The sequence below is a fragment of the Esox lucius genome, chromosome 23 (genome assembly GCF_011004845.1).
Source record: "Esox lucius isolate fEsoLuc1 chromosome 23, fEsoLuc1.pri, whole genome shotgun sequence".
Classification (NCBI taxonomy): Eukaryota; Metazoa; Chordata; class Actinopteri; order Esociformes; family Esocidae; genus Esox; species Esox lucius.
The window spans coordinates 3,784,094-3,798,447 of NC_047591.1; the positions used below are offsets into that span (position 1 = coordinate 3,784,094).

General features: G+C 40.6%; 1 protein-coding gene across 2 annotated transcripts in view; it reads left to right on the forward strand.

Moving 5' to 3' along the window:
* Positions 1-356: 356 nt before the first annotated feature.
* The window catches only part of slco1c1 (solute carrier organic anion transporter family, member 1C1), a 51,479-nt gene continuing 37,481 nt past the window's right edge, over positions 357-14,354 (forward strand). For both annotated transcript variants that reach the window (XM_020042623.2, XM_010899640.3), the window contains exons 1-2: positions 357-645; positions 11,144-11,307. In XM_020042623.2, coding sequence (XP_019898182.1) covers positions 11,158-11,307 — 150 coding nt within the window. In that variant the 5' untranslated portion in view covers positions 357-645; positions 11,144-11,157. The remainder of the gene's footprint in view (positions 646-11,143; positions 11,308-14,354) is intronic.

The following is a 14,354-nucleotide window of genomic DNA, read 5'->3' on the forward strand; positions in this document are numbered from 1 at the left end:
ATGTTTCGAGTTTATTAGGCTGGTGTGAACGCATCATGCCCAAAACCTTAACGAAGTCTGCAGCTTTGAAGATATATTGTCCCTCATTATCATAACTTTTCATGATATTTACCTCACACTATCGTACTAACGGATAACATATCCACAAAATCAGTATGCGTTTTCATTAAGTTTTGCTTTCGACAAAATCTATGTTAGAAGTAGAATTAGCATACATCCCTACGCCGCATACTCTGCCCCTCTCCCTCTCTCCCTCTCAATTGTTATCACGTGCCTGAGCGGATGTCTTGAAGTAGCGTTACGCTAAGGTTCATACTTCAAAATGTTCAAATTAATATTACCATGTTGTGAAAACTGTCTGGTTGAGGTTTAAGACGTAATTTGAACAGTGTATAAGGATTACAAGAAGCGGGAACAATCGGAGGTGACAATAGGCCTAAGAAAAACACCTTATTCTAGGACCTATAATAACCCGTGCCTGTACTACTCTTTCAGCCTTATAAGTTTCGCCTGAGCTTGAGACATCTGCTGCGCACTCTTCGCAGCCCAAACTCTCTGCCACTGGGAATATTACGCGCTTTTGTCAAAGGTTGTTATATTGACGTAAAATATACTGGCTATTGTTTCCAAATAGCCTATAATCGGGTAAGTGTGTCATATTTTTCCCTTAAACTAGAGATTGATAGCGTTTGTATTTATGCTAAGCATCACAACTGAATAGACCAACGGGCGTATGCACTGTCAGATCTAGGTCTAGTCGACCATGTAGAAAATATTTTCTCATAAGCGTCTATTTGCTTGAATTCTTAGTGTGTTTACATTTCGTTTTTGGAAACCAATTAATCATAGTCCATCAAATCATGTTGCCTAGTTTATGCGTATTAGGCTACACAGGACAGCAAGTAAGGAATATTAAGTGACAGCTATAGCGCATTATGTTTGAGATACTTATATAAACATTTTACATATTTTCTTCCTTGTCTCTCTCGTTCTCTCCACACTTTCTTTTCAATTTGCTATTTAAACTCTTCGGTACTTCTGCTGAACATTTCAGCATCGACTACGCTAAATCGTTATATAACCGGCACCGTACAGTTGCTGAGATTTCTAAATGTTGCATTACGTTTTGCCATTTGCCTACATAAAATGCTCACGCAGTTGTTGACATGGCCATGCTTGAAGGAATAAAATGTAAAAGAGAATGTTACAGCTTGTGTTTGCTAACAATTTAGTCTAGACTACCCATGAGCTGACCTATTTTTAATGGTCCTTAAAAATAACATTATTTAATTGGCAAAAAACCACTAGTCAATAATTGATATTTCTGGAGGACTTCAAAAAACTGTCCTTTTTGATGTCCACCGAAAAGAAAAAAAAGACCACTATAGGCTACTGGTACATTGGAATAGATGGATCCCTCCAGATTCAGAACCAGTTCCAGTGAAGAACGAAGAAAAAGCATTACATGTTCTGTTTTTTTACCCATACATGATTAAGGACGGTAGGCAGCTACTTCTAATTCCTTTGTCAACATGGGATTACCAATAGCATTTCGTTCTGAATCACAACTTACAAGCTAGGCAGAAAAACGCTCAAAACCGGCCAAGTTCCTATTAACTCAATATTTGAATCAGACTTGTATAACCTTGTAACTATATGGATGTGTAATTTCTGTACACACGGGAATTGCGCTGGTATTGCAAACATTCTCCAGTATTGAGTGTTACATTGACAGTGAATTAATTCACCCCCCATACAAGCCATCGCTGCACTCGTGGTGTGCTGGCGTCTCCTCTCCCTACTGCGCAACAAGTAGAATATTGTTTTTCTTTATAAAAGCGCTGCCGGGGAGATTTACTTTCGAGACTAATGCAGATCAGAGGAAAACCTGAGAAATGTACCCTGCTGTAGGCCTGTGTGCGCCACGGATTCACTTAGTTTCATTTGTGTAGCTAAGTGGCACGTCCATTCGTTTTCATATGTTATTGTGTTGTTTTGTAGTGGATTCAAATAGCGAGACCTTTTGCAATCAACACTTAATAAACTCTGACCACCTACTGAGTGACACCCAGTCGCTACTTACCGTTCTGATCCCACCCTGGCGCTCTCACATGACTGTTGGCCAGGATATCTCACACTTTCTCTACCCTCTGTCTCTCTTACACTACTCATTACATTTCAATGTTAATTATCTTAACTGGTGAATGAAAACATTAGTTTACATTGCTAAAGCTTGTGGAAAAGAGAAATAAAACAAAAATAAACAAAGAAAATATTTATATTTCTCTCCCTGCAGGCTTCACATACATTTTTAACAGTTAACTTTATGGCCAAATACATCCAAGTAAACTAATGACTTTTGTCACACGTTTGACACGTTCAATTACGGAATGCGTTGTTTGGTCTAATTCATTTGGAAAAACTGAGGTGGGATGGGACAAATCAATAATTGGTTATCAGTCTCACAGTTGTGCTTTTCTTCTGAAGGTTAATGGAAGTCGTTACATAGTCCACTCTATTTATGTCTGGATTCAATCATTTGACTGGATGGAGGAGAAGCTATTTTCATAAGGATGGAGGCTGCATAAGAGAGGGATGTGAGAGGAGAGAGCCAGAGAGAAATAGTGGAGATGATAGAGGAAAAAGTGTGTACGTCTTCACCTATGTTTCTGCTTGTGATTGTGTGTGTTAGGATATAGGTTAAAGAAAGTAGGATTTTTAATGAGAAATGAGAGAGAGAGAGAGAGAGAGAGAGAGATGGCTATGTGGGTTGGTTCTCTGGAAAGGTTACCTGTTGGTCTTGCAGTTATCTACAACCCAGTTTCCAAAAAAGTTGGGATACTGTGAAAAATGTAAATAAAAACAGGATGCAATGATGTGCTAATAATTTAAACCTTATTTTCATTAGAAAATGGTATAAAGACAACAGAGAAACAGAGAAATTCAATTGTTTCTTAAAATATATATGCCGACTTTGAATTTGATGCCAGCAACATGCTGTGACCTGGGCAACAAAATACTTTAAAAGTTGTATAATGCTTAAAAAAAACCTGGTGGAGCAACTCACAAGTTATTAGGTCAGTTGGCAACAGGTCAGTAACATGAATGGGTATATATGAATTAAAAATGGCCGTGTATTTTTCCAAAGATACTGTGCTCCGTAGAGCGGTTGCACTGACAATGGCTTTGCATTCACTACGTAGTTTTTCACTTATTACTGTAAACACTGGTTATATTGTTTTTATTTTTGTTCATGCTGCACTCGTACAGTACGATAAAAAATAGCACTTTTGTAAATTCGTTCATTATTGAATATGGACTTCCACACTCCTTAGCGGAGCGTTGCTGTGATTCCTTTGTCCTGCCTTCAATTTTAACAATACGCCGACCAAGGAGAAAGAAAATAGGCATACATGCCGGTATCCTATGCGGATCTCGGATGAGATACTGCAGTCCGCCATTACTGAACATTTTTCTCGAAAATGTTCAATCCCTGGGGCCATATTCACAAAACATCTTAAGGCTAAAAGTAGCTCTTAACGTGCTCATTTAGGACTAAATCTTAAAGAAATTGGCGTGTCAGTCCTAACTTTAGGACTCCTAAATGTTTGGCCTAAGAATATTTCACAAAGCGTTTTAGCACTGAAACCAGCTCCTAAATCTGTGAAAATTTAGGGGAGTAGGAGACCAATTCATAAACAATCTGCTGCCGGCAATCCGCCTCGTAAACAGGTTGACGTTTTAGAAACATTTAATAACACCAAGCTTTTAAAAATGTATTACCTCAGTCACGAAGGTATCAAGATTGTGAAAACTCAACGCTACTTGGCTACAGGGAAAATGCAGCTATACAGCACAGACAAACTACATATATCTCAGTCATCTTCCAGTAGAATATTACATCAAACAATAAATGCCCTCTGCAGACCTCATTTTGTCCAACAAATCATTTGGTTTCCTCATTCGCTATCTACAAAGAAACAAAGCCGACTTTATGGCCATAGCTGGATCCCCTAGTGTAGTTGGAGTTACAGATGGGACACATAATTGCACAAATTATTGTACCATCATAAGATGAACGCACATTTCTTTACGAGCTGCCAGACATGTAAGAGACTGACGATTAGCTGAACATATATAAAGCTACTCGCAAACTGTTGTGTACTAGCATTTGTAGAGACCTAGTTGGATGCCCAACACCCCAGCAGGGGTGATGTTGATGGCCAACATCACCCCTGCTGGTTTTTCTATTTACTGGCAGGACAGACGGATGTTGCAGTACTCTCAACACCATTCACCAGACCTAAAGCTAATAACTGTTAAGGTACGGCCCTTCTAGCTTCCGCTGGAATTCAGCAACACTATAATTACAGCAGTCTTCATACCCCCACAATGGGATAAAACACGTACACTGGAGGACCTATACAGAGTAATAAATGGACTAGAGGACGCTCACCCTGAGGCAGCTTTTATTTTTGTTGTTGACTTCAATAGGACAAATATGAGGACATTTTTGCCGAAATACCACCAGCAACTTTCCTACCCGTGGGAATCAGAATTGACTGTTGTTATTCACATATATGAGACAGTTACAAACCCCTCCCCTGCCCGGCTTTTGGTAAGGCGTATCAAACACCAATTCTGCTACTCCCATTCTATAGACAACGCCAGGATAAACCGGTTTTCTGCAGTTCAGCACTGGAGTGAGGGATCCATTACCACTCTTCAAGACTGCTTAGAGACAACAGATTGGCAGATGTACTGTGATTCAGCCAATGGGGACATTGATGACATTGATGTCACCTTCGCTACAGTATAGCAACCGCAGCTATTCAGCTCTTCCTTAAAATGACGAGTTTAGTCGTAATAAGCTTCTCAAGCCGTTTACTGTGGCTCTTTTACATGAAGTTACAGACAGAAGAGTGAAAACTGTAACAAAAAATAATTTTTTTTTATCCTATATAAATATATGTATATAAATGTTTTTAATTAGTCATCAAATGCCTTGTACTGTAAATATGCATCTTAACGCTTACATTATAATTAAAACAATTAGATTATCAACTTACGACATTGCCTCTGCAGCATTTACGATGTGGATTGCAATGGATGAAGCAAGCATGTAGTTGATTCCATCTTTCTCTGACCACTAACGGGAAACTAACCCCTGACCCCGGAACTCCTTAGGCATGAACCATTTAAAAATAAAAGCTTGTACAAAATGAATGCCTATACAATATAATGCCTAAAAGGCAACACAGACTCTGTCACAGCATATATCTCCCAGAGCATTGGTAATGTCGTACCATGGGTAAATGTCAGGACTTTCCTTAACTAAAAGCCCAGGGTTGATTGTAACGTCCGTGCTATGCTCAGGGCACAATTAGCTGCCTATAGTTCCGGGGACCTGGAGGCTCTGAGGAGGTCCAGATATGACTTACGGGAAGGCCATCAGAGATGGAAAAAGAGACTATGGGGATAAGTTGGAGTAACTACCACACCTCTGACCCGAGACACATGTGGTGTGGACTCCGACACATCACAGACCATAAAGGGAGAAACGGGAATGAAGTCCAGCCTGTCGCCTCCCTCCCTGACATGCTCAACACCTTCTATGCATGGTTTTAGGGGACCAACACCATTCCTTCTGGAAGGCTTGCTGAGGACCAGGATGACTACACTCCTGTCACTAACCATGGCTGATGTGAGGAGAGCCTTTAATAGTGAACCCTTGGTCAACAGGGCCAGATGGCATTCCGGACCGTGTCCTCCGGGGGTGTGCTATACAACCTCTATTCAAACTCTCCCTGTCTCTATCTGCAGTCCCCTCCTGCTTCAAACAAACCATCATCGTCCCTGTACCGAAGAAACCTTCCATCACCTGCCTGAATGACTACCCACCTGTAGCACTGACCATCATCATGAAGTGCTTCAAGAAGCTGTTCAGAACCCACATCTGCTCCACCCTTCCTGAAACCTTGGACTCAATTTGCATACCGCCCCAATAGATCTATGGACGATGCCATCGCCCTGACGACACACACTGCTCTCTCCCACCTGGAGAAAGGCAACACGTATGTGAGGATGCTGTTTGTGGACTACAGCATTGCATTCAACACTATTGTACCTGCTAAATTTGTTTCTAAGCTCAGGACCCTGGGACTTAACACCTCCCTTTGTAGTTGGATCCTGGACTTCACGACGAGCAGACCCCAGCTGGTGAGAAGGGGCAACCTCCCCTCCTCTGTACTGAGCCTGAGCACCGGAGCACCACAGGGCTGCGTACTGAGTCCCCTCATGTACTCCCTGCTCACACATGATTGCGTAGCCACACATAGCTCCAACATCATCCTCAAATTTGTGTATGAAACTACCATCCTGGGTCTCATCTCCAACCACAATGACACCGCTTACAGAGAGGAGGTAAGGACAACAACCTCTCTCTTATTATTTTCACTTGTGTAGGGGTGTACTCACTTTTGTTGCCAGCGGTTTAGACATTAATGGCTGTGTGTTGAGTTATTTTGAGGGGACAGCAAATGTACACTGTTATACAAGCTGTACACTCACTACTTTACATTCTAGCAAAGTGTCATTTCTTCAGTATTGTCAGTATATGAAAATATATACTCAAATATTTACAAAAATGTGAGGGGTGTACTGACTTTTGTGAGATACTGTACATTCAATGTACATTAGAGTACTCGTATGTATCACTCATAGGCATATTACATTCATATTACACTCATTAGACCTATTGTACATATTGTGCCTATAATATTCAATACCTCTATCCATAGTGTTCATATTCCCCATCCTACTCTTTTTAAAATTGCTGCTAGTTTACATTATGTTTATTATTGCTTGACTTGCTATATCTATAACATTCAATAGTGCTACCCATATTGTTAATATTCCCCATCCTACTCTTTTAAAAATTGCTGTTAGTTTATATTGTTATGTATATTATAGTTTTTTTTTGCTATATTTTTGCTTTGCATATTTCTTAATTCTTACTATGTTGATGTTGTGTGCCAGGTCACAAGAATTTCATTGTGCAGGATGACGCTGTGTTATTTGGTGCATTTGTTAAATAAACTTTTGAACTTGAACATTTCTCCATTTAAACATGTAATATGTTGTCTTTGTACTTTTTTGCAGTGTCACAAACTTTTGGAAATGGGGTTGTAATATTTAAACCTATTTGGTTGATTTAAAGATTCTTAAACTGTTTCCTGGAAGTAGGAGGGCAATTCTCGAGCATTGTTGATACTGTACACAGGAAGTCATTGAATGACCTACAGTAAATATACCTTTATTTAAATCAACTGTGACCTGAACAAACAATTACTGATTTGTGTGTCAAATCCTATTCTACAGTTTGCAATAATTTGCATACCTTGGCAGAAATTGTGAAATAATGGCATTGATTTTTTTAAATAACTGTCTTTTATTTAAGGATAGTGATCACATGAAGCAATTTATTATCACATAGTTGTTTGGCTTCTTTTTAAATCATAATGATGACAGAAAATATACCTGAGAAAAAGTTTACGTACCCTTGTATGTTTGACCTTGTTACAGACCCACAAGGTGACACACACAGGTGAAAATGGCAATTTAAGGTTAATTTTCCAAACCTGTGGCTTTTTAAATAGCAATGAGTGTCTGTGTATAAAAAGTAAATGGGTTTGATAGCTCTTACATGGATGCACTGAAAATTTGTGGATCTCTTGATACCCAGCCAAGGTCGGGTAGACCAAGAAAGATTTCAGCCAAAACTAACAGAAGAGTTGTTTGGGGTACAAAGACAAACCCACAGGTAACCTCAGGAGAAATACAGGCTGCCTTGGAAAAAGACTGTGTGTTTTTTTCAAGGAGCACAATACGACGATACTTGAACAGAAATAACCTGCATGGTCGTGTTGCCAGAAAGAAGCCTTTACTGTGCCAATGCCACAAAAAAGCCTGGGTTACAACATGTCCCAGACAACACCTTGACATGCCTCACAGCTTCTGCCACACTGTAATTTGGAGTAGAGAGACCAAAATAGAGCTTTATGATCACAACCATAAGTGCTATGATTGGAGAGGGGTCAGCAAAGTCTATAGTGAACAGAATATGATCTCCATTGTGAAGCATGTTTTTTTTTCAACTGAGCTCTAACCTACAGTTGAATATGAATCCCATGAGAATAAAAGGACATGTGTTTTGCCTGGTCGCTCGTGTTTTCTTTACAAATGGTTCAAAATGCTCTGAAAAAAGACCACTGCACAATTATCAGTTTCTCTGGTTTCACTATTCATAGGTATGTGTTTGAGTAAAATGAACAGTTTTGTTTTATTTTATAAACTACTGACACCATTACACCCAAATTCCAAATAAAAATATTGTCATTTAGAGTATTTATTTGTAGAAAGCTGGTCAAAATAACCAAAAAAAATATGCATTGTTATCAGACCTCATATAATGCAAAGAAAACATTCCTATTCATTTTTCAAAAACAAAATACTAATGTTTTTAATTAGGAAGAATTCAGAAATAAATATTTGGTGGAATAGCCCTGATTTCTAATCACAGCTTTCATGCATCTTGGCTTGCTCTCCAAGAGTCTCACATTGCTGTTGGGTGACTTCACGCCACACCTGCCACAGAAATTCATGTAGTTTGGCTTTGGGTCTTGCATCCAAATTTCACTGTGGATGCAAGACCCTGTGGCTTGTAGGCCTCTCCAAGTCTCTGTCTAACCATTAGGTGACCAGTGCTGGGCAAAGCTGAAAATGTACCTTACTCTATTCCTTGACGGTCCAATCCTTATCGTCTTTTGCAAACTTCAGCCTGGCTCTTCTTTGTTTCTCATTGATGAAGGGCTTTTTTCTAGCTTTTTACGACTTCAGCCCTGCCCCTAGGAGCCTGTTTCGAGTTTGTTTCGCCGTGCACTTCACCCCAGCTGCTGTTTGTCATTCTTTTTGTTGGTCACTTGATGTCATCCTACGGTTGTTGAGTGACATTCGAATGAGTTGACGGTCATCTCGGTCAGTGGACAGTCGTTTTCACGCTCTGCCAGTCTGTAGATTTGTTGTCCCCAATATCTGTTGCTTGACCTTGTTCTTATGAACTGCCGTCTTTGAAATTATCAGGATGGAAGCAACCTGACGCACACTGTATCCCTCTGCCAGTAAAGCCAGATTTGAACCCTTCTTTTCCTCATTCAAAACTTTTCTTTCCTTTGTCATGCTGAATTTTCTTATCTCTCATCTCATCTTCATCCGCTTATCCGGTATCGGGTCGCGGGGGCAGCAGCTCCAGCAGGGGACCCAAAACTTCCCTTTCCCGAGCCACATTTGCCACCCTCTTAGGGAGACGTCCTGGGGGCATCCTTTCCAGATGCCCGAACCACCTCAACTGGCTCCTTTCGATGCAAAGGAGCAGGGGCTCTACTCCGAGTTCCTCACGGATGGCTGAGCTTCTCACACTATCCCTAAGGGAGAAGCCAGCCACCCTTCTGAGAAAACCTATTTCATCCGCTTGTACTCGCGATCTTGTTTTTTCGGTCATGACCCAGCCTTCATGACCATAGGTGAGGGTAGGAACGAAAATTGACTGGAATATCGAGAGCTTTGCCTTCCGGCTTAGCTCTCTTTTCGTCACAACGGTGCGGTAAAGCGAATGCAATTACCGCCCCCGCTGCTCAGATTCTCCGGCCAATCTCCTGCTCCATTGTCCCCTCACTTGCGAACAAGACCCCGAGATACTTGAACTCCTTTACTTGGGGTAACGCCTTATTCCCTACCCGGAGGAGGCACTCCATCGGTTTCCTGCTGAGAACCATGGCCTCAGATTGAGAGGTGCTAATCCTCATCCTAACCGCTTCGCACTCGGCTGTGAACCGGTCCAGTGAGTGCTGAAGGTCACAGACCAATGATGCCATCAGGACCACATCATCCGCAAAAAGCAGCGATGAGATCCCCAGCCCACCAAACTGCAACCCCTCCCCACCCCGACTACGCCTCGATATCCTGTCCATAAAAGTTACAAACAGGATTGGTGACAAAGCGCTGCCCTGGCGGAGGCCAACCCCCACCTGGAACGAGTCCGACTTACTCTCACTTTGGACGTACAGTGATTGGATAGCCCTCAGAAGGGACCTCCTCAACCCATACTCCTGCAGCACCTCCCACAGTATCTCCCGGGGGACCCAGTCATACGCCTTCTCCAGATCCACCAAACACATGTAGACTGGATGGGCATATTCCCAGGCCCCCTCCATTGTTCCATGACCAGGACGGAATCCGCATTGTTCCTCTTCAATCTGAGGTTCGACTATCTGCCGAACCCTCCTTTCCAGTACCTTTGAGTAGACTTTCCCAGGGAGACTTCCCCATCAGCCTCCTGCTCTGCCTCCAATATAGAGGGTGTGTTAGTGGGATTTAGGAGTTCCTCAAAGTGTTCCTTCCATCGCCCGATTACCTACTCAGTTGAGGTCAACAGTGTCCCATCCTTACTGTACACAGCTTGGATAGTTCCCCGTTTTTCCCTCCTGAGGTGGCGGACGGTTTTCCAGAAACACCTTGGTACCGACCGAAAGTCCTTCTCCATTCTCAATTGTTTTTTTCTTTATTCAAATTACCTTTTAGGTACTACTACTACTACATCCAGCTGGTCCTATTGCAAGAGGATAGTGATGACCACAGCAGTGGTTTTTATACTTTTCCATGTTAAATTAGATTTGGTTCAGGTAATCACCTAATCAGTACCTCATTAAGTAAAATGAGGTGAGCCTGTGTTGGAATTTAACAGACACTGGAATGGAATGGCTGCCATACATGTAGGGATACTGATTTAAGAAAAATTAGGATTGGTCTCTTAATATTTTCCAGAGCTGTATATTACCAATTCTCTAAGGGTATGCCAACTTTTGAGCACAACAGTTTTTTCTTACTTTTATGGGGAATGCCATATTAAATTCAGAGTTTAACTGTTATATTTAGGTATTGCCTGTAGACTGCAGTGCTTCTTAAAACTCCTGAAATCTAATTTAATCCTATATCCTTGCCTTTGGACTGAACAAATACTGCAGAAAATACATGTTTTTGGAATGGGAAGAGATCTGGGTCAAATGCTTGAATTATCTATTTTCAGGGTTGCATGCATCAATGCCAAGAAATTTCATTAGGGAAACTTTGCCCAAGGAAAACCAGCGCTATCTGTGTAGGATGGAGCCAGTGGCTAAGGAGAGAGCCACGACAGAGAATGGACGCAAGTCCTCACAGAGGGAGCAACGATCCTCTAGCTCCAGCCTCAAGGTACCTGCCTCTTGGCCTCTTCCTGAACTGTTCAGACTTTCTCTGACTAACTCAGCCTCACCTCTCTCTGTCTCCTCTATTTTCACACTCTCTCTGATTCCTTCCTTTTCTTTCTGCCTTTTTCTATATTCGTTTTTTCATATCTGCCTCTTCTTTTTGACTCATACTTTTTTCCCCAGCTCTCTACATACCCTCCATCTTCTCCCCTGTTATAGTTAGGATTTAGTACATCTAAAAAAATTACAGTACAGCTCATTTAATCACATTTGAGCCAGCGACATGGGTCCTCTATATTTTTGTCCCTTCTGTTCACTAACCATGTATTTTATGGGCATTGTGTCTTAGAAGACTTTAGAATGTGTATTTCTCCATGAGATTTACTTATTTAAAGGCCTATTCGAGTCCCTGTTTTTGCTGGACTGCGTATGCAGAGCCGGCCGAGTGAGTGACTGACTGACTACCCTTTGTTAAATAGCATAGTGGTTAGAGACTCGGACTACCATGCAATAGGTCCCGTGTTCGAATCTTGTCACAGTCAAAACAAATATTGGGATTTGTTTCCAGATAGACACATCTTTACTGGCTATAACCTTCAGTAGCTACATTATAGTAAGGCTAAAATAAAACTGTTTATGGTTATATTGTGAGTATTTCTGGAATGAAAGAAAAACAACGTATGTTGTTGTGCCATGAAATGAAATAACTTAGACTGTGTAAAATTCATCTTCATTTTCGCTAGCAATTGCTCAATTCTTATGACTATTCCAATTAAGTTAGTAGATACTAGTAGGCCAATTACTGGCTAATAAACAGTTATAATGGCCATACCAGTTCATAAATGCTATTTGTGGTGGAGGTAAACTTAATAAGAAACACAAGTCACAATGCTAAAATACTTTTACCAAAAGCTATCTAGCTATTATTTTAGCTACCATTGAAATTTCTAGCTTTAAGTGAAAGATTCAGCAGTGTGTCTGTGACGTGTAACGCAAGGTATCTGGTTGGTAGCACAACGTTATAAATGAGGACTGACTGGCTTTTCTAACAAGCTGATCTTGGGCAGATTTAAGCTTGCTTTTGTGCACATTGTCGATTTTCAGGAGCATGCCTTGTTCATGCACAAAACTCTTGCTATATGCAAAATGGGGAAAGTATGTCTTGGGGATCTAACACACAGAAAAGGTCAAAACATTTTAATAGATTCATTGCTTTTTTTTTGCTTAGATTAATTGATACCATTTTGAGGTAGAAACTGGTTTTGGTAGACAATATTTTAAGGATTTCTCTACCCGTCTATAAAAAATGTTTCCCACCTAGAACTTTTACAGCTAATACTTTGTTGTGGGTGCAATAAATCCAGCAGTTTTTATAAGGTTACCCCAGTGAATTCTGTCTGTTTGTGCTGTTTTCTCTGTGCTTGTGTGCACCGATCAATGCATCTCCTTCCCTCACCTCCTTCTGCTCAACTCTCTTGGCCTCACCTCCTTCTGCTCAACTCTCTTGGCCTCCCCTACTTCGGCGAGAGGAACCCTTGCCAAAAGTATTATTTACAGCAAACAGCACTTCACATAGTTTGAGTGAGAGAGAGATGTATCCTGGCACCAGGAATAACCTACTTTTTCTGTTTCATTTAATCCACCTTTAATCCACACAGTATTGAATGACCCTCATCACTCTGTGGTTTACTTTGGTGTTGCTATTGGGATATTTGAGGGAAGCATGTAATCACATACAGTGCCTTTTGCCATCTGCTGCTCAATAAAAAAATATATATAAAAAAGAAGTGTAACTAACTTAGCTGCACAGAAATACTCGCTAGCTTGCCTTTATAACGTTACAACTCCCACAAACAACTTGGGATTTGTGAATGATGAAATTTACCAGCCAAAATGTTTTACAAATAAATTAAGGCATGCATCACAGACACTACATGAACGTGCTGAACCACAGAACATTTGCAGGGTATTTTTGTCATGGTAGACCTTTTACTAATGAAAACCTACACAAAACTCATTATATTATGTTATGTTCTGTTTGCCCTGCCCCCCTGGACAACTGTTACCATGTTTGATGCATTCTTTGTATGTGCTACACAAAAACCTGTCCCACATACTCCTAGTCATTATAACACATGGAATGCTACTTCACACTGTTATACTGAGTAGGCAACTGCTTAAGATTTCTTATTTGATCATATCCAAAGCACTACCTGTGATATGGCAAAAAATAAAACCATAATGATCTGCATGCCTCTGTGGTAGTCTCTGTCAAACACACATTCACTATCATAGACACACAGACCACTCTGTTCAAATGCATAAGTATGTTTTCAAAATTATATATATTTTTACCATAATATTGATACCACTGTTGCTAAAAGCATGAGTAGATTCAAGCTTACATGCATGCATACTCACATAATCATTATCAACTGTGGTGACTGACTAGCTAGCAACATAAATCTTTATACAATTTAAGCTTGTGATATTCATAAAGAATGTCCTTTCAAGTTTCAGGGTTTATTTTTAAATGCACTGACCAACACAGCGTCATCCAGCACAATGAAATTCTTGTGACATGGCACATGAGAACTACGTAGTGAGAATTAAGAAGAAAAATATATGAGCAGAAATATAGCCTAACAAAAAATAAAGCAATAATATACATAACACTGAACACTATCAGCAGTACTGTAAACTAGCATCAATCTGGGTAGTAGTATTGAACATTATACACTCACCTAAAGGATTATTAGGAACACCATACTAATACTGTGTTTGACCCCCTTTCGCCTTCAGAACTGCCTTAATTCTACGTGGCATTGATTCAACAAGGTGCTGAAAGCATTCTTTAGAAATATTGGCCCATATTGATAGGATAGCATCTTGCAGTTGATGGAGAGTTGTGGGATGCACATCCATGGCACGAAGCTACCATTCCACCACATCCCAAAGATGCTCTATTGGGTTGAGATCTGGTGACTGTGGGGGCCATTTCAGTACAGTGAACTCATTGTCATGTTCAAGAAACCAATTTGAAATGATTCG